This window comes from Cryptotermes secundus, unplaced genomic scaffold (genome assembly GCF_002891405.2).
Source record: "Cryptotermes secundus unplaced genomic scaffold, Csec_1.0 scaffold39, whole genome shotgun sequence".
Lineage (NCBI taxonomy): Eukaryota > Metazoa > Arthropoda > Insecta > Blattodea > Kalotermitidae > Cryptotermes > Cryptotermes secundus.
In genome coordinates this window covers 491,190-513,051 of record NW_019723904.1, presented here as the reverse complement: position 1 = coordinate 513,051, position 21,862 = coordinate 491,190, and the positions used below count along the sequence as shown (strand labels likewise).

General features: G+C 43.1%; 1 protein-coding gene and 1 long non-coding RNA gene across 3 annotated transcripts in view; one reads left to right on the top strand and one right to left on the bottom strand.

Annotated features, from left to right (window-relative positions):
- LOC111861913 overlaps positions 1–13,315 on the top strand; it is an 81,252-nt gene extending 67,937 nt beyond the window's left edge. Inside the window, exon 3 of the long non-coding RNA XR_004512743.1 lies at positions 12,900–13,315. This is a non-coding gene — a long non-coding RNA (uncharacterized LOC111861913). The remainder of the gene's footprint in view (positions 1–12,899) is intronic.
- Positions 1–19,484, bottom strand: part of LOC111861908 (ATP-binding cassette sub-family G member 4) — a 79,295-nt gene extending 59,811 nt beyond the window's left edge. The window contains exon 1 of one of the 2 annotated variants that reach the window (XM_023846858.2): positions 19,014–19,484. In XM_023846858.2, coding sequence (XP_023702626.1) covers positions 19,014–19,380 — 367 coding nt within the window. In that variant the 5' untranslated portion in view covers positions 19,381–19,484. The remainder of the gene's footprint in view (positions 1–19,013) is intronic. The other variant, XM_023846857.2, reaches the window with a different exon arrangement.
- Between the last annotated feature and the right edge of the window lie 2,378 nt (positions 19,485–21,862).

Genomic DNA, 21,862 nt, shown 5'->3' with positions numbered 1-21,862 from the left:
GTTGAAAAAAGAGATAAAGATCTCTGGTCGTGAGTATCAGGGGGCTTGACGCCAAGACGAACTGAATGGCGGTAAATCGCCAGTCAAAAAGTAAATCTGACTTTACACTTTATCACTTTACATTAACATTCGTACATGCAGTAAAATGCAGTTTTTTTCCTTTGGTTATTTTTTTTTCCTTGGCACTACAGCCCCAGTAAGCCTAGGCCTACCTCCATGAACTTCTCCGTTCACTTCGGTTTTTCTAGATCTTACACATTCGGTAGGACTCCTTGGGCGGGTGATCAGCTCGTCGCAAGGCCTCTACCTGTACACAAACACAGAAAAACGCACACACACAAACTAAACATCCATGCCCTGAGTGGGATTCGACCCCACGATCCCGGCTTCCGAGCGAGCGAAGACAGTGCATGCCTTAGACCGCTCTGCTACAGTGACCGGCCCTTTGGTTATTTAACGACGCTTTTCAGTAACGATACTATATAGCGTCGAATGGTAGGGTGGCAGGTGAATGATGAATTTGGGAGGATTTGGAAGGAAGCGATCGCTGCCTAATTAAGATATTATCCCGGAATTTGGCTGTAGGGAATGGGGAAAACCGCGAGAAACCTCAGTCAGGATAGCCGATGTCCCAGCCGATATTTGAACCGAGCACCTCCCGAATATAAATCTAGAACAACCTTTTTGTGTAATATGCAGTTATAGCGAGATCCACCTACCTACCTACCTACCTACCTACCTACCAACCTACCTACATACATACACACACACACATCGTGTTTTGACACTTTGTGTATCATCATGTAACTAATTCTATGAAGACGAGTTGTCCTTTAGAAGCTGATAGTCATATAGCTCATCAAGAGTTTTATTTAACCTAAGATTTATTACCTTCCGACAAAGGCACTACAGTGTCCCATTATCAGTAAGATGAATGTAGTGCACGTCCTCATATCCAATTTCCTTTGAATCCATTTTAGTATTATTCTGACATCTGTGTTACCTGTACCCAGTGGTCTCCTATGAGATTTTCTGGCTAAAACTTTGTGTTTCCGCCAGAGCGATGCATGCTACACATTTCGTTCATCTTCTCTATAATTTAATTGTTTTGATGTTTTGTGAACATAAATTTTGAAACTAATTGCGTAATTTTTTTGTCTACCTGTGTTGCTTCTTAAGTCCAAAACATTCACCTCCGAAATTTGTGCTGGAGCATGGTTAGCCTTTCCGTATTGCGAGAGACAGATCTTCACATCCACGAATGGCGATAAGTAAAATTATCGATTTTCTTGGGCTATTTTCCTTTCATTCACGGTAGCCGAGCGGTCTAAGGCATGTACTGTCTTCGCTCGCTTGGAAACCGGGATCGTGGGTTCGAATCCCACTCAGGGCATGGATGTTTAGTTTGTGTGTGTGTGTGTTTTTCTGTGTTTGTCTACAGGTAGAGGCCTTGCGACGACCTGATCACCCGCCCAAGGAGTCCTACCGAATGTGTAAGATCTAGAAAAACCGAAGTGAACGGAGAAATTCATGGAGGTAGGCCTAGGCCCAAATGAGAGCTATAGTGCCAAGGGAATTTTTTTTTCCTTTCATAAAATGAAGGCGAAACATGCTAAGTCCGTCGCAGAGAAAAAGAAATATATTCACTGGACTGTGAGGTTCAGTGTACCCAGACGAAGCTTCTTAACGGAGTCTAGAAGTAATCATGGCCCCTCTATGGGTGTAAACTTGGCACGATTCACACCCCATCAGGTGCCAGGGGCATTATTTGCTGAGAATAGTGAAGACAGTGGTTCCCGTTGCCAAAATTCATCCTAATGCCCAGCGGAACTAATGGATGAGATCAACGCCACACTGATATATAAACAAAACTCTTTCACAGGAACTATGGCGCATTCGCCTGTTTTCAGTTCTTCCTTGTAAAAGGGAAGGTTAGGTTACACACACACACACACACACATATATATATATACACACACACACACAAATTGAGAGACAGAGATTGTGTGTGTGTTGTAATTATGAAAAGAATAAGGAGATAACGACACAGACGGGTAGAAACGGATGAAGACGAATGGGGGATGAAGAAACAAAGGAAACGATTCCCTGGTATATTTCATGACGCTCTTCCACTAGTACAGTATAATCTAATTATTTATAAAAATTAAACTTACGTATGCTTGTAGATTTTCGAAATCAGAAGACCAAGTGGTGGGCTCTTGTGAACATAGAATTCAGATTTTTGAAGGAAAAATCAATATATGAGAATGCAATTTTTTTTCTGGTCTGCTGGTATAACTTAGCTATTGGGGACTTAATATGATTCTAAGCCGCTTTAATATTAGTTCCTGGGTGGAATGGACTGGATTCATCTGGCTCAGGATATGGACCAGTGAAGGGCTATTGTGAACACTATAATGAACCCTTGGGTTCCATAAAATATTGGGAAATTCTTTGAGTAGCTGAGCGACTGGCGGCTTCTCAAGGACTCGGCTCCAGGCAGTTAATTTTTTTTATTGCTAGTGGGGTGGGACTAAGTCTCTTGTACTGCGGCCACTTCTGGCGTATTGTACTAGCCCCACATGATAGGTAAGGGTGATTGTGGAGCAGTTGGTGGAATGAAGATTGGCAGGGGAAACCGAAGTACTTGGAGAAAACCTGCCCCAGCGCTACTTTGTCCACCATAAATCCCACTTGACCAGACCCGGGATCGAACCGGGCCGCCGAAGTGGGAAGCCAGCGACTAACCGCTTGAGCTATGGCGCGGCCCCATGCAGTTAATTAATAACAGTGTGGCGACTTTTATCTTTCACCGTGTCCCTCTGTCAGCCCGCCAACAGAAAATTCTGTTCTGGATGGATCATGACAGGAATCTGCTATGGTATTTTACGCTCTTAAATCTTTGTGACTGCTGATCACAGTGGCTTCGCGGTCGAACGCTGGGATCATGTGTTTGAATCCCACTTGAGGTATGAATACGTGTATTTTGTGCCTTTATTCTGTGTTTGTGCTCTGTGCGTAGGTAGCGGCCTCGCGACGGGCTGATCCTGCGTCCAACAAGTCCTACCAACTGTGTATAGGATAAAGAAACTGAAAACAACCAAGGCCCAACAAAGAGCTGTAGAATAATAATAATAATAATAATAATACATCATTGTGACATAATGGGTGAGGGAAGAAACGGATAGTAACACTTGTAATACGAGTAGTAACGCTTAGTGCTCTTTAACAACACCTTTAAACCGCTGACAGTGGTTGCGAGATCTGAGACACATATTGTCTGCAATTGCTTCATCACTGGGATCATGGGTTGGAATCCCACTCGGAGTGTTGACGTATGTCTGCGTTTTTCTGTTTTCGTGAGTCTGCTTAGGCAGAGATCTTAGACACTACAACTATCACCCATAAAATGTTCAAAAGATTTAACGAGTCAGAAATTAATTCTGAACTGGAAAATATCTGTGCACCTAAACCATACATTTCATACTAACTTCTAGTTTACACTAACTAATATGAACTACCGGCCGGTCACGGTAGCCGAGCGGTCTAAGGCATGCACTGTCTTCGCTCGCTCGGAAGCCGAGATCGTGGGTTCGAATCCCACTCAGGGCATGGATGTAGAGACCTTGCGACGAGCTGATCACTCGTCCAAGGAGTCCTACCGTATGTGTAAGATCTAGTAAACCGAAGGGAAACGGCGAGTTTCATGGAGGGAGGCCTAGGCCCAAATTGGGGCTGTAGCGCCACAGAAAAAAGAATGAACTACCACTTTCTGTGAAGAACTGAATATTTTTATATGAGTAGGTTGAGCCGGAATATTGCCTGGTAATGTCTTGGAGGGCAGTGATTCAATTCTGGGCACGGGATTACATCCGGAATAGCTCTGGGCTAGCCCAGATTCCTAGTCCATGGAAACTGGAAACTCTTTTGCTACTGATGAAATGGTCGGAAAGTGAAACCGACTATTCGCCTATATATAGTGCCGAGTTTAAGAATGTATGTCTCTATACCTTCACTTCGCTCTTTGTTCCAGTGTCTGGTGATTAATTCATTTACGTGCTATCGTCTTTATTATTATTCCTTGAGATCAGACAGCGGTTTGCAAATGTAAGGCTCATAAGGACATAAATTTTTATTGAAGAGTGTTCGTGTGTCGCTGTCTCAACTGTTAAACCAGCTGATTGATGACGTTTCGGAGGAACGTCGGTTAAAACAATATCTACACGGCGCCACATCCCAGAAAACTGCTTTCTTCATAGTCACTGCTGTGAAAACCTCAGATCTTACACATTTGATTGATTTTCGCTAAATTTGATATAAACATTTTGCCACACTGAATGCCACCCAAAACTCCCAATTTTTAAGTAAATCAGTAAAAAACAGCGTCACGGACGTACGAATTTGTGACGAAAGCGTTCCACTTTCTGCCTATGGCTCTACAGCCCCTTGTTGGATCGTGGCCGATGTTTCAGTTTCTTAATTTATACACAGCTAGTAGACATCTTGGACGGGGGATCAGCTCGACGCAAGGCCGCTTCCTACATATGACGACACAAACACAGAATAGAAGCACACAGACATCCATGCTTCGACTGGAATTCGAACCCACGATCGCAGCTTTCGAGAGAGCTAAGTCGGTTCATGCCTTAGACCGCGCGGCCACTGTGCCCGGCGTCCACTGAATATACAATTGCGATATTTTGTGAGGTAATGTTGATCTATTCCCACTCAGGGCATGGATGTTTAGTTTGTGTGTGCGTTTTTCTGTGTTTGTGTACAGGTAGAGGACTTGCGACGAGCTGATCACCCGCCCAAGGAGTCCTACCGAATGTGTAAGATCTAGAAAAACCGAAGTGAACGGGAAGTTCATGAAGGTAGGCCTAGGCTCACTGGGGCTGTAGTGCCAAGGAAAAAAAAAGGTTGATCTATGGAAATATAATTTTCATTAAGGCAATTTTATACATTTGCAGAGTGTACAACATGGTGGTCATTTGAAGATTGGTTTATGGTCAATTTGTTAACGATTACTGATGATCCACTGAAATAGGAAATAGGGTCGATCGTGATAGGAAAATTAGGAGCAGAAAGCGAAAGACAGATATCGGAAAATAATCCTTTTTTAAATAGGCCCATCCAGCTCTGGAACCAACTACCAGCAGACGCTTTAGGGACTCTCTCATGTAAACAAAGTAATATTAGGAAAAGGGTTAGGAAACTGATAAATAAGGCAAGTAGAAGGTGTGGAGGAAGTCATCCAAAAATGCAGTGAGGTAAAGGGAAGTTAAGTAAACCGTGTCGAGGATGTGAAGGGTACGTAAGTGTATTGAAGTGAAATGAAGGGAAGATCATGGTGAAATGTGAGTACAGCAGATCATTACATTATGTATTTCATTACTGTTCCTGTTTAGTGTATAGTATGCTTATTTTTCATTAATATTAATTTATATAATTGTAGTTGTAATATGTATTTGTTGTAGTTGTAAGTGTATTTGCGTTGTATTCATTGTGTGCAGTGTGTCCTTCATTGTTTTGTGTGCTGTGTTTTGTTTGACGTGGTGTGTTATTTTATGTGATGTGTGTTATTTGTGTGTTGTGTCTTTTTGTAGTACCACTGCCACAGGGTAAAAACCCATTTGCTATTAAAATAAATAATAATTCATTTTCGAAACGTTCCCACCAGTTATGTTATATGTGAAATATTGTTTATACATCAACATGACAAACGTGACGACTTGCGAAACACTAAGGTTATATCTGACAAATTGAACATTACGTACCTGCATCATGGGTGCCTAAGTGTATAATTAACAGCACAAAGTTTGTTATGACTTGAAACCAGTACAATAGGAAAGTAGCCTTTGTGAGTTCAACACGAAACTCCTTGCTCTTTCGAGTGAACACTTACCGACACAGCAATTAGGTTCTTATGTTATGTGGGCTGAAGACTGAATTACACTGAAACTTAGCCTGTATCGAGTTTCGTCTAAATCTCTCTCAGGAATTCTGCATGTATACTATAGGTACACGTAAATTTGGCCCTTAAGTGGTCCTTACAGTGTAGGAGACTTTACCTAAATCTAAAAGATTGTGTAAGGAGATGATACTTTGATGAAGAATTTCTTATTGGGGATGGAGGAGGCGACCTCCAGGTATGGAAGGTAACTGAAAATATACTGAATAAACATTCGCGGACAAAAGACAATGGGTGACCCTCCAGCTTGTGGGTTGGGCGTGGGCTAACAGATCCTCGCCGTAAAAATAATGTTACGAAATATTACAAAGGAATGATTAAGACAATGAGGATGAGATTGGCAGGGAATGTAGCACGAATGGGAACGAAGATTAATGCATATAGGATTTTGATGGGAAAGGCAGAAGGAAAGAGCCAACTATGAAGACCTAGACGGAGGTGGGAGTATAATATTATAATGGATCTTAGATATGATGGGGCAGTATGGACTGGAGTGATCTGACTCAGAATAGGGACCAGTTGAGGGCTGTTGTGAACATGGTAATGAATCTTTAAGGTTCCATAAAATGTTGGAGAATTCTTGAGTAGCTAAGCGACTGGCAGCTTTACAAGTAGGGCTCAGCTCCGTGTGACTTAGTTAGAGCATGTCGAAAAGCTCGGGTAAAATTCTTCCTGAGCCTAACACCCACGCCATGAAGGCCGGGAAATAGAGGTAACGTCCCCTGCGCTCTTTTGGTGGTGAGTGACATTCATGCTGTGCTCACGAGAAATGTCTCCAGGAACCATTACCTTAGGCTTTGCTTTCAATGTTCTTTTCGCCTTACAGACATATTCATCGTAGTATGCAGGAGTGGCAAACATTTTACAGACTTAGCTTTGAAACCGAACATCTAACATTGGGACTATCTCCCCAAGCAAGTTTCCTAAGGTCACTGTTCGAGGACATGCAGCAAGTGCGTTATCTGAACAGCGGCGGGCTGTTCCGCGCTGTCATGTGACTGGTATATTTAGTGTCAACACATGCGTGTAGGATGAGTGAGCGGAAATAAGAGGGTGGGGGGAGGGAAAGAAGTACTTAACAGTTGGAGCCACATGAATATTCAGATTAAGACCTTGTACACTGTGTTAGTGCAACCACCTCTGGAACGAAATGGTGGGAGGAGAACTAAGTCTCATGGCGCTGAGCCTTTCTTGACAAGCCGCCAGTTGCCCAGCTAGATTTTATGGAACCAGAAGGTTCATCACCGTGTTCACAAGAGCCCTCTACTGGTCTCTAGTCTGGGTCAGATCAATCCAGTCCATGCCTAACTCTCTTAAGATGCATTTTAATATTATCCTTCCACACACGTCTAGGTCTTCATAATGGTCCCTTTCCTTCTGACTTTCCCGCCCAAATCCTATAAGCATTCCTCCTCTCCCCCATGCGTGCTACATGCATAGAAGGAGAAACATTGCATAAACCCTAGGAAAATAATTGTTTGCCAGGATATTGAACTTGGAACGATAAACATGTTGAACAAATAAAACTCGGTAGTCGATATGTTTATTCTTCCAGAAATGTCTTCAGAACATAAAACAGTGTACGATGTGTAAACCCTTATCTGTGTAAGTGTATATTAGTTGCTTTGTAATAATCAGATAACAATTTAACATCCTATTCGAAATTTTTAGAGTGATACATAATCGTCAAACAATAAAAATTATGAAGAGTTTCGGAGGAACATGTCGCCTTCATCTTAAGGGTCGAAAAATAAGCCAAGCAAGTAAACCAGCTTGAAATAAGGTGGAAAGCAGTGCTTGCTTATAAGGCAGTGTAAGAGAGAAAACGGAAATACTGAACCAAAACCCTTTCATCTCAAGGATATAATGATGTGCGATCCGTTGGAAGTCAACACGGCGTTATGTCCCAGAAGATATAACTTTTCATAACCACCGCTGTGAGATCCTCATATCCTACAATAAAAACATATTAAACAGGAAGAAGATATATGTTAGTCTCTCTAGAGAAATCTTTAATACATTCATTTATCATGACCTAATTACATCTACGGTACATCCTGCAAGTGTAGTCAGCCCTCCGGACCTACTGCCTGTCCTTGCTTCTCTCGTCATGCGTTTCTTATTGCGGACTTCACAGTGTTTGTGTTATTTCGGACTTAAGTTTCATGCATCATATGTTGTAAGTAAACAGAGGTATTCATAATTATTTACTCTGCGACGACGGTGTTCAGTGTACTTGATGTGTGTATGTACGAGTATGTATGTATGCATGCTTATTCGTCTGAAACCTTGCGTACACGTCGAACCTCCGTCCAAAGGGTCGTACCATATTTTCAAAAGATCCATTGTTTCAGAAGTCAGCTGGGGAACAAAGATTTGGCGATTTTTGCATCAGTAAATTGCAAATGTACATTGAGCTGATACTCTTGAAAATATATACATAACATTATGAGAGCAAAAAGGTACGAGTACTGCAAGGAGGCCGTTCCGTAGCTCAGGCGGTTAGCCAGAGGCTACCCACCGCGGCGGCCAGGGTTCGAGCCTAGGTCAGTTCATGTGGGATTTTTGGTGGACAAAGTGGCACTGGAGCAGGTTTTCTCCTAGTACTTCGGTTTACCCTGCCAATTCTCATTCCACCGACTGCTCCATGTTCACCATCTATCATCCGGGGCTGGTACAATAGGCCAGTTAGTGGCCGACGTACCAAGTGTACTCAGTCTCACCCCGCTCCAAGAAACTAAAAAAAATGTACTCTGCTACGAGGAGTACCGTCTTCTGGGATTTAACTTTGTGTAGTCAGGAAGAATCTTTCGACGTTTCAGAGGAACTTTCTGCCTCAATCTTCAGGGTCTAAGAGTAAGCCAAGGGAGAAACCAGTTACAAACAGGCTGCAAGCACAGCATATGACATATGTTTAGTCCTCTTTTCAGGATATTTTCCAAAGGCCTGTTCAATGGCCTCGTAGAGATATTGTGGCAGGAAAATTATTTCTTCGTATTGTTAAACATTTCGACCAAGTGTCATTTATGTAACTGTGATTAGTAGGGCTTGAGGGTCTCACAGCGGTGGTTTTAATGTTACGTCATCTGGAATATAATGCCGTGCAGTCTCTTGAAAATCAACCGACATTTCGGAGGAATAGTTCGTCTCCATCTTCAGGCTTGAAGAATAAGCCAAGGAAGAAACAGTTTTTCTTTTCACTGCTTGTTTCATGCTGGTAGCTAAACTCAGACATTTGGTTACCAGGTATCCGATATGAGTCTCTGGCTTCTATAAATCCAGCCCGAATTAGGTTGGACTTTCGGTGCAGATGTTTGTTATACTCGTAGATGTGTTCTTTGATCTGTCAAGAAAAGGACTACAGCGTCGGGACGAAATAAATATTATGAATCATAAATGTTCAGATGTGTCGTACATAAAACGTGAAATCGGGAGACACTCTGGCTGTTTCTCCTACACGACAGTAAAGCAGGTCTAATAATTTCTATGTTTCCCGACTCTTATCACGTCACATGGAGAAAAATAGACACGGCTTATGATAACCAAGTGCATTATCAGTAAACTTTAAATAAATAACGATAATGGAGATCTATCATAAGGTAAGCTCGTCCTTGCAATTCTCCGCTTCTATCTCAGTAACTGAGACAATTTCTAGAAATCTGGGAAAACTAGTGGACATCAAAGAGTGTCTACAATTTTCAGATTTTCCTAGTTCGGTGTTATCGATTTTTTAAATACAATTTGGTATGCTGAACGAAACGCCTAAATCTTTATATTAAAGACACGCAGATTAGGAGGACGTTTCAAGAAAATCTTGTCCGCATAATTTCACTTGTATTTAGAATTGTTAAAATAACAAACATTAGTGTCATCATATCGTCACGAATTTTGGCAGTGAGAGCGGATCCCATAACAAATTTTGGTGATCGTGTAGTCATCATAAATATGTCAGTTCATTAAGCAAGCAAAAATATTCCTTTGAAGGTAAGTCTGGAAGAATATTTGGACTCATCTTCTTACCTTTAGCTCCGGCGAACAGAGCCCTTCTGTAAAAATAATAGTCGCTCAGTTACACGAGCCGGTTCATTGCCATATTCACAAAGCCCGTACCTCAACCTCGACCAGAGCCAGATGAATCCAGTTTTCACGCCCTATTCCTTTAAAATACGTCCTCCTTCCATGTCAGATCATTTTAAGGTGCTGTTAGTAAATTTGGGGCACGCGGTAGCGTAGTTGGTTGAGGCACTATGCTGCAATCCGGAAGGTCGCAGATTCGATTTCCGATGACGTCACTGAATTTCAGTTAACCTAATCCTTTCAGCCGCATTATAGTCCTGTGGTCTACTCAGCCTCTAACAGAAATGAGTACCAGGAATCTTCCTGGGGGGGTAAAGGGAGGCCGGAGCATAAGATTGACAACCTCACCGCCATCTGTGAACCGAATGTCTAGAAAATGTGGGAGCCTCGACGTCTCACAACCATATGGGCCTCCACGGCCTGTTACAGGTATAGGTTTTATACACAGTAAACAGAAATGGAGGTGTTGCCTCCACAGAGACAAATGGTTGTTCTATATTTAATTCACAACATATTTCGGCCAGTATAAGTCACATGTTTGTGTGGCGGCAACATCTCTGTTTCTATTTGAGCACCACAAATAAGATTCAGCGCTACAAGTTGCTGTAGGTAGCTAGACTGCATAGCATCAGATGGCACGATGATTAATACATCATGAATTGGAAAGAATTTGGAAGGAAGCTGCCGTGGTCTAATCGAGGTTCCATCCCGCCACTCGCCTGGAGATACTGAGGAAACCCACGAAAAATCTCAGTGAGAATTGCCGGAGTCCCCGCCGGGATTCAAATCGAGCACCTCCCGTAGCTTTACAGCTACGTCGATCCGTTCCCTCGTCCTTCCACTGTGCCCAGGTTTCCTTAGTAATTAATAAGTGACTAACCAACTCGTGGTGTTACAAGCGCGTACGCTGCTGGACCCTGCCCTGTGTTAACTTCAATTCTTTCACTTCAGAAAGTCATAAAATATTCAATGAATGGCCTTATAAAATCCTGTGGCTGGGGGCTCTTGCAGATGTATTGTTCTTTTCAGTCTGTAAGAACATTTTGTTTCCTCGCAGCTTTTTGTATGCTTGTCATTGAGTTTGACCACTTGCTGGTATCTCATTCAGTAACTGGCGCTGGATCACTCTCTGAAGGCAGAAATGCGTGAAGTCATACCTCCACTCCTCCATATGTCTTCATTGTGTGGTCCAAAACGACAGTTGTGTCTCTTATGCGTGGTGCAGTTGTGGCGCTGGCCAAGGCAGACCCCATTTTCACCGCGGGAGGCTTTCTCCGGGGATAAAGAAAGGCCAGTCCGTGAACTCCATCGCCGCTGCCATCTCGTGTCAGGACTGAGAGTGCACGGAGCCCTACATTTTTAATGGCGTTGTATTTTGGTGTGTTTGTTTTGACAGAGCTTTTCACAGGAGTGGGGGAAAGGGCGAATCGACTTTTGTTTGGTCCATTAACGTTTTAGACAGGTCAAAGACAGGGAAAGATAAGACACGAAGTGTCTTCGCCTGCTCGAACACTGGGATCGTGGATTCGAATCCCACTCGAAGCATTCTGTGTTAGTGTTTTCCTGTGTATGTAGCTGCCTTGCGACAGGGCTGATCACTCGTCGAAGGAGTCCTGCCGACTGCCTGTAAGGCTTCAGATTTCAAAATTACTTAATTCTGAAAGGGCAGCTACGAGGGGGACGCGGTAGCGTAGTTGGTTGAGGCACTTTGCTACCAGCAGCAAGGTCGCGGGTTCGAGTCCCGATGAGGTGAATTTTTTCAATCGACCTAATCCTTCCAGCCGCACTATGGCCCTGGGGTCGACTCAGCCTCTAACAGAAATTACAACCAGGAATCTTCCTAAGGCGTAAAGGGCTGCCGGCGCGTAAGGCTGACAACCTTACCGCCATCTCTGAGCCTAATGTCTAAAGAAACTGTGGGAGCCTCTCACAACCCTATGGGCCTTCACGGCCTGTTACAAGGATAGCTTTACTTTCTATTTTTGTCACAGACCAGAGAGCCTAATCCATCTAGGTAAAAACAGGTAATCTTCTCCCTGTGGCTAATCAACTAAGCACTACGCCATGAAGACGTATGGGGGAGTTGATTTATAAATCCACGTATTCTTGACATAGGCAATAGCTGGGGTATGCTTGACGCCCGGCCGCTTTATCCCCGGGGAAAGAGCCTCCGGTACCCTTTGGCTAGGAGGCTGGGAGTTGACGAAGTGGAGAAGAGAAAAATCTTGCCCCTACCGGGACTCCAAGTCTGCCCCTTGGCCGCCCAGCCTGTAACCAGTCGCTATACTGACTGCGCTGTCCGGGTCCTAATCCATCTAGGTAGAAGAGCGAAGGGAGCAGCAGTAGCAGGAAATTGTATGTTTAATTTTCATGAATCCTATGTTCATATTTATAATACAACCCATTGGTATGTAGAGTATGTTGTAATAAAAGTTGGAGCACTTCGCAAATTCACTGCATTTTCTACCGTGATTCAGACCCGAGAGCCGATATGGAACTGTTATGCATCGTCATGCAACCCAAAGTTTTGAACCATTTACCTATGGCTGCTTTCATCCACTTCATTACCGGCCCTTTCGGAAAACAATATCATAGTGTATTATACTTACATACCAACTAATAAGAACCTACACGCCTTTCTGAGCTTATGTGAGCCAAATATATTTCCAACAAAATTTATAGATAAAATTTAACACATATTGTGCTCTGTGCACTTTTCCCCATTAGTGTTACCATTTTATACGAAGGCAAATCGAAAAGTCTTTGTCCCTATTTTTTCAGCCACAATAATATACATACAGGCAAATCAAACTACAGGCAGTGTTCTAAGTACCTTTGTCTATTTTTCCAGATAGTCACCACCCCGCTTCAGGCATTTGTCCCATCACACCACTAGTTTGGAGATGCCGCTGTTGTAGAATTCATCCGGTTGAGCGCGGAACTACAGCCGGACAGCGGTTTTCGCGTCGTCATCGGAAATGAACCTCTGACATGCCAGGAACTTCTTCAGTGGACGAACACGTGGTAATCACTGGGGGCGAGGTCTGGACTATACGGTACATGCCCCAAAATCTCCCACCCGAATGACTGCAGTCACGCCCGGGGATTCTCGTGGACGATGTGGTTCACCTCCATGACAACGCCAGGCTTCATGTGGCAAACAGGACCGCCGCCCGACTGCCCCCAGTCACCGGTGTGGTGACTATGTGGAAAAGTAGTCAAAGGTACTTAGAACACTGCCTGTAGTTTGATTTCCCTGTATGTATATTATTGTGGCTGAAAAAAAAATAGGGGCAAAGACTTTTCGATTTGCCCTCGTATATAATTAAACAACAACCTTACGCTATGTATGCATTTCCCGACTTCATGATGGAGAGTCAAAAACGGTTTTCCGAAAACACATGAACACCGAAGAGAACAAATTCTTCAGCTATTTCAACGGGAGACAGCAACAGAAGAGCAAATAGAAGTCTTAGCTGAGTTGGGATTGCATTCAAATTGGATTCGTAAAAAAACAATTTATTAATTAAGGACAATTTTCGTTGTACTAGATCACCGAATGTAACCTCCTTGAGGACAGTTTCCTTTAGCTTTCAGTGGAATTATTCCTTATAATACGTTGCAAAGCTTGAAACCCCGTTGACTGTTATATTAAAAATTTATGGCTCTACAGCCCGTGTGGACTTCGGCTGATTTTTCAGTTTTTTTAATCTGCACAGTCGGTAGAACTCCATAGACGAGGGATCAATCTGTCCCAAAGCCGCTTCCTACAGACAGAACAACATAAACACAAAATAAACGCACATACACATCCATGCCTCGAGTGGGATTCGAACCCACAATCCCAGTGTTTGAGGGGGCTAAGACGGTTCCTGCCTTAGACCGCGCGGCCATTGTGATCGGCACATTAAAAACCTATCTGTATTAAAAGGTAAAGGCAAAGCTGTTCCTGTGCTTAATTAATTAAGCATCAAGCCATGAAGATAAAGGGACGTATACTAGGGCCCTCTGTCAGAAGAACGAACAATCTCTTAAAATTAAACAGGGACAAATTCAGATGGGTGGTAAGGCTGTTTACAGAACGCTGTCACCTAAAAGGCTATTCTTTCAAACTGGGATTGACAGATGACCCTATTTGTGAAAGGTGCCTGGAAAAAGTTGAAACAGCCACACACATCCTATGTGATTGTGACGCAATAGCTTATTTCAGATTTCGTCACCTGGTCCAGTTTTTAATGGAACCAAGCGACTACTATGACGCCCCCATAAACAAAGTCCTACGTTTTATTCGAAGTGTAGGATTGATAAAGGGTTAATCAAAAGGGGGAAGCACAATAGATCATTGAAGGTCGCAGTCAAGGGCCGGATTATTATGGCCCAACCCGTTATGCACTAAAGTCGTGAAGATGTATGGGATAGTGGAGGTATGGCTCCGACATTCTTGACCTCGGCATTAGATGGGCGTTAGTGGCCAGATTCGCGCCCCGGTCACTCTACATCCGGGCAAAGAGCCCCCGGTGTCCACTGGGCGGGAAGCTGTGGCTAGACCATACAGCGGTCACCGCTAGAAGTTCAGCCACGTCACCACTGCCCGTATCCTCTCCTCATCTACGTATATTGTGAGAGGTAGACCCATCTCTAGGAAACGAGTTGACAAACAAGTTTCCGTAGAGATGGATACTTGGAAACTAACTCGGTACAGGACACATTTCCATGGATACCGATACGCTATATAAGAGAGACTGACCGTCGGTCGTAACATAAGACTGAGACTCAGACTGAAGTCAATCGCAGTTCAAGCCAGTAACCAGAGAGGAGCGTGTCCTGGGCAGTCATTTATCGTAAGTTATTGTAATTGACTGTGATTACGACAGATTGTACAAGAAGGAGTTAATAAATCCAATTACCCTATAAAAATCTGTTATTATTAGTCACGGAGCCACAAACGCGTGACAGTATGTTTTAGATTTCCTAATTTCATGTAACAATAGTCTGTACCAAGACAAAGGCACTAGAGCTGGGGTGTATTGCTATGGGACAAAGCGGAAACTTAGTTTTAGTCTTGGGCACTACACAATATTATTCCAGGCAGAGGTGTATGTCGTTAAGGCATGCGCAGTTGAGAATCTAGATAGGAACCACAGAAACAGAAACATCTTCGTTTTATCAGAAAGTCAGGCTGCAATTAAAGCACTTGGTACACGCCAGATCACTTCAAGGTTGGTCTGCACTGCCACCAATCCCTCACACAACTGGCAAGACAGAGTTCAACTGATATGGGTGCCAGGCCATGAGGGTACTGCAGGGAATGAAACGGCAGATCAACTGGCAAGAACAGGATCTGAACAGCCGTTCACAGGACCTGAACCATTTTGCGGCATCTCAGTAGGAGTTGCCAAGAAAGCGATCAGGGACTGGACTAACAGAAATCACAAAAACACTGGGAATCCACAACGGGACTCAAACAGGCAAAGGGATTTATATCAGGACCCTCTGCTAGAAGAACGAAGGATCTGTTGAAATTAAACAGAGACCAATTAAGATGGGCGGTAGGATTACTTACTGGACACTGTCACCAGAAGAACACCTTTTCAAACTTGGGTTGACAGGTGACCCCACTTGTGAGAGGTGCCTACAAGAAGATGAATCAGCCACTCACATCCTATGTGATTGTGAGGCCATAGCTTATTTAAGATTTCGTCACCTGAGCCAGTTCTTTATAGAATTAAGTGACTTTTACGCCTCCCCGATATATAAATACTTACGTTTCATTCGAAGTGTAGGATTAATAAAGGGTTAATCCAAAAGGGAAGCACAACAGATCATTGAAGGTCGCAGTGCAAGGGCCGGATTTTATGGCCCAACCCTTACATACAGTACATACGTACTACATAGTATGTAGCCACTGATGCATTGCGGGTATGTGGAACAGCGCAGACCGCCAAGAAATCATGTTCAAAGTGGAGAGACTTTATTCAAGTGGCTCGCGGGGAGTGGAGGGTAGCCGTAAGGGCAAAGACGGATTCAACAGTAAGCGGACTAAGATTCCGCTTAGGGCCCTGACTTCCGAAAAGGCCCCCAAATTGTTCTGTGAATTTATGTTCCCAAAGTCAGCGAAGTGACGCGCGAAACACTGAATTGGGGCACGTACTATGCACATTATTGGATTGCTCAGAAACTTAACTACCAACTGATGAAATTCTATACATATTTACTTACCTTATAAAACCCATAAGCCGATCACAGTGGCCGCGCGGTCTAAGGCATGAACCGTCTTCGCCCGCTCAAATACTGGGGTTCTGGGTTCGAATCTCACTCGAGGCATGGATGTCTGTATGCGTTTATTCTGCGTTTGTGTTGTTCTGTGTGTAAGTAGCGGCCTTGCGACGGGTTGATCCCCCGTCTAAGGAGTCCTACCGACTGTGTACAGGATTACGAAACTGAAAAAGCGGCCAAGGCCCAACAAAGGGCTGTAGAGCCACGATAATAATAATAAGCCCATAAAAAACATTTCAATTAGCAGTAATTATGCTGTCCAGGAGTCTATGCAGTCTTAGAATTCGCTGTACAGGTTATTTTTAATGACACTGCCTCCACCGCATCGCTGTGGATTTCAGTGTGATTGTTGGTGGCTTAAGGGTGATTTGTCGTTTTCTGCGGTATGTTTCGAAAATAGCGAGTTCGCTTTCGTGAAAACTTATCTCTGCATCACCCTAGTATAGCATAAGGAACTCAACAGCTTTTAAATTAATATTGTATTTTAGCAGCGGATGTACACAAGTGAGCATGATAGTGTTGGAGGTGTGCCTCTCATATGTGCTGCTGCTTTTCTGGCAGAGAAAGAAAGCTGATCTTCAGCTTACACTCCAGTCGGCATTGATGAATATAAGTAAATTCTAAGTAATTCAATGCATGCATTTTTCTCTAGTTAATAAACATTTTAAGTGACACATCATTGCTTTTTGTCTAAAATAATGTGACATGATACCCGAAGGTCGGAATAATAAAATCAGAGGCGACGTCCATTACTAGGCAACTGCTCGGTAAACACGTTCCCGCGGCAACGAATACGCAAGCGGCAATCGAATAACTTCCGCTGGTATTCAATGACGCCGTAAAAACGCCTTCCTAACAATAGAGAGGCCGTATTTTCTGTGTGCTCCTTCCCTAGGGGTTATGAAAAGGACAAAGAAGATCGTTTGAATTAGTTGAGTGAGACGCCAGCCTGCGAGGATATAAGCTTGGCAGCAGAGGAATTAGAACTGAATCGAGTTCCGGAGTCGGCAGTCGAAGGTGACCGAGAAGGAATGGCAAGAAAGCAATTAGACTATGCATAGAAGACTTCAAGTGTGCTGCAGTTACACTGAGATTTGTATAACTGCTGCATTCAAATCCGTTGCCAGAATACGACAAGTGAAAACTGTGAACCCTAGTGCGTGTGTAACGGTGAATTGTAAATTGTGTAGATCAGCGATAACGCTGTATTACTTGTGGTCCCGAGATGAATGTATAAGGTATAAATAAATCCAGTCATTCAATCCCGTCTATAAGTCACGCACACCCTTTACACATAATAACTAGAACGAATGCAAATATGTGACGTTGTTAATATTGTTATTGCTACTATGTAGATTTTTAAACTCAGAAATATGATGCGGTAATTGCAGGCTTTGTGAAAAGCAGGGTAAAATTCATGCAAACAAGTGCTACACTTTCATGTTCCACCTTCAGTGTTCAGTGCAGTTTAAGTTTAAAGAATATAATGAAATTACAGCTTAATCGAAAATTCTTACTCAAGGCAACATATTTATTTATTAATTTATGTACTTAATATACCATTTGAGCAAGGGCTACTTTCTATAAAGATGTTCTTATTATCCAATACATTTTTTCCCCTTGGCACTACAGCCCCAGTGGGCCTAGGCCTACCTCCATGCACTCCGTTTCGGTTTTTCTCGATCTTAGACATACGGTAGGACTCCTTGGACGAGTGATCAGCTCGTCGCAAGGCCTCTACCTGTACACAAACATCCATGCCCTGAGTGGGATTCGAACCCACAATCCCGGCTTCCGAGCGAGCGAAGACAGTGCATGCCTTAGACCGCTCGGCTACCGTGACCGGCATTATCCCATAAATATACTGGTATATTTTCAGTAATTACTTGAAAAAATCACGATTGTAGAAATTATTTTAGCTCTACCATATAAGACCCCCAAATGTATTTCCGCTTAGGGCCACATGAATTTTAAATCCGCTACTGTATCGCAGTGACATGTGTGTCTCCTTGGCAGGTGGAGTTGGTTAGGGTTTTCACCAAATTGACTTACAAGAACTACCGCCCTGAACTGCATCTTTTGGAAAGTATCAATTAGTAATTTTTGAGGTGGTCCATCGCTGTTGGAACCTCTAGATCTTTGTGTATGTTCCCGAGGCAGCTGTTGTCTAGAAGTTTTAAGCACACTTGTAACACTTGACATACTCGTCAGACTACGTCAAGGAAAGCCCGTTTCAGTTACAGATATCAGCCTCAATACTGTTCTAAAGAAAGTGGTCACCCTGTGCCAGTCGTACGAATAGGCCTATAACTTATGCTCTTACATTATGAGCCTTAAAGAACAGAGACAATATATATTGTCTTACCACATTATTTTCAATCCCTCAACCGTAATTGTATTCTACTGCTTGATTATAAGTGTTAAATAAACTGTTAAGTAACAACGTTTAATTGAAACACCATTGTTAGTTATTGTTAATTCACATATTAGCTTTTCATTGGATTTTCGCCCGCGATCGTGTGCAGTTTTCTGTTCACATTGCTTTGCTTGTCACAATAATATAGCCTAGTAAGTTCCTTTTATTTCGAACCGAACACAGTTCAGGACTGTGGTATGTCCCGACCTGAAGTAGCCGTTTTGGAAACCTACAGTAAAACGAAAACAAAGATACTCTAATACTAGAACGTACCTCTCTTAATTCCAGTTTTAACAGAGTAAGAAAGTTCACTGAAAGATATGCTAAGAGTTCTCGATGAATCGCATTGTTCTGTTGTCGGCTGAGGCACTGTCGAGATCAGCGTAGGCGAACACTGAGGAGGAGAATGCCTAAGAGTTTCCAGTTTGGGAATATGCGGTCTTCTGGCAGCTAATATAGCACTGAATAAAGTCGTACTTTCTGCAGCGACGCTACAAATACTATCACTTGTATCACAGTCACTGGAATTGCTATGCACTACGGCAGATACATGTGTTGACGAGCTGTTCGTATTGCCTAGCACCACTGCTGTGGTCACTGTTGTTCTTGAACAGGAGGCGGAAGCGTTTCCCTCCGCCATCCTCCTACACTGCCAACACACGCACAACTGATCCTAACCAGCTTTGAGAGACTTGCCAGCTGTCCTTGTAGCAGTGTTGCAGTGTGAGGTCCAAGTCAGGCATCCTCTCGTCGCTCGTAGCAGTTAACTGTTAACGCCACGAAGCATATCAGCACTTTAAGTAATCTTATCTGTTGCCTGTGTGGCCCCTACATGTCCATTGTTTACAAATAGCAGAAATTATGTGTGGCTGACTGAACAGAAAATCTTAATCGTTTAAACAGAGCATAGACGAACGAGTTCAGAGTTTCTGTTGATATTTGAAGAGACGAGACCACTTCGTTGCCCAGGCGAAGATGTAGAGAAATTATTACATTGTTTTTTTTTAAATTTAATAGGAATTGGATTCATCCGGCTCAGGACTGGGACCAGTAGAGGGCTCTTGTGAACGCGGCAATAAATCTTCAGGTTTCTTAAATGGCAAGGGATTTTATGACTAACTGAGCGATTGAAGGATTCTGCTATATGGAGATAACGCTACCAGGCGTTTTGTATTTCTTTCTGTTATTAGGTATAGCAGTAACTTGTAGACATAATTATGGAATATTATGTGAAATCACTTGTCTTTAATAAGCTATATAACTTGCCTAATAATTAACAAACACGACTACAGCGCGTATATTGTCACGTATCCAGGTAACGCAACAAGAAGTTAATGGGTTCCGGATTACATGAACCGATTTTTGAATAGGTTGTTTATAATTATAATTGCAATTACTCAAAAATAACGTCTTCACTCCGCTGTTCTTGTTGGCGTGTCCTAGTTCCTAGCTCTGTGGTTTCTTCTGCTCTCATCTCTGCTCTGTTCGCCTCTGTCCTCCTCTGTTCTGTCTGATCTGTTATATTCGAAAGTCGGACGGTCTAGGAGACATCTTGTTCATGGGTTCAGTTTCACGTTTTCGATGCACCGGTAGCTAGTGTATTCGATGCCGCGGGAACTGCACTAGTTGTGGTATTCTTTTTGCCGTTATAACGGCCTCTTATGTATGCGTTGTCTCGGAAACGTGCATGAACGGTTGCCAAGCTAGACAATTCCTTGTCCGGCTCCACTATTCCGGCTTTTAGGCAGTGTTTACCGAACTTGCTCAGCAATAGTCTGTTCCAGCTTGTTATCTCGGCCACGTGTTTTAACAAGCCGTTGTCTAGCAACGGACGCCCGCTCCGACTTAGACACTGAATCCTGTAACAAACTGACAGGCGACAGGACAGACGGACGGACGGACGGACGGACGAGTGTTCTAGGTTATTTCGAATTTCTTTTCGAAACGTTAACATCGTTGGACAAAATTCGGTGTAGGTGTACCGCGCCATGTTTTATTGATATCAGGACGTGAAGCTGACAGTTCACCTCCGTCTAGTGCCAAGGTCAATTGAATGCTGAAGCTATACCTTCAATCCCTAATGCGTCTTCAGGGAGTGATGCTTAATGAATTAAGCACAGGGACAAATTTACCTTACCCATAGTTTTAGCGTTGTATATTGCTGGCAGACACGGCGAAACTAATAGGTGTTTTTAAAACGTCTTCGGCATTTCTGAACCCTTTTTGTTTTAAATGGTACCCATTCTCATCCTGCAGGTCCAATATGCCTAACGACATTGATATCCCACAATGATAAAATTAGTTCAGAATTTGTCGCGCCTTCGTATCAGGCAACTTCTCCTACTCCCATGTTTGACATGCAGTCGATATAAAACGCTGACGGGAACAAGAAAGAATGTTGCGATGCATTGAGGCGTATCTATGATTCTGTGTTTATTATAACACTGTTACGATTTTTTGCAAAATGAAATAAATATAGCTTGATAAATCACAATTTTTGCTTTTGAAAACACAAACTATTGAATTTATAATAAATTTTAAGTAGGGTTTGGAGTTCTCAGAGTGATGGTCATGAAGAATTCTATTTTCTTGGAAATAATACTGTGCAGTTCGTTTAAATTTAGCCAACGTTACAGAGGTACATGTCACCTCCATCTTCAGGGTAAAAGTGTAAGAGGAACAAGAAACCAGCATGCTTCTTGCCACCTGCTTTCACAGTGGTTTCCTGCTCGGCTTATTCTTCGACCCTGAAGGCACGTTTCTCCGAAACGTCGGTTAACTTTTAGCGGGTTATACGTCATTATATACCAGAAGATAGAACGATTAATATTTTGTCATTCAATCTTTTCTGAGGAGTCGGGTTAGTTCAGTCGGTATAGCGATGGACTACAGACTGGACGGCCGGAGTTCGATTCCCAGCAGAATTGAGAGATTTTCCTCTGCTCCACAGTGTTCAGACCGGCTCCGAGGCCCACCCAGCCTCCTGTCCATTGTGTAAAGTGGGCGGTTTCCCCGGGGGTGAAGCTGACCAGTCACCCCCATCTAGTGTCGAGGTCGAGAATGATGGAAAAATACCTCCACTCCTCCATACGTCCTTCCTGTGCATGAGTTATCAGTACATG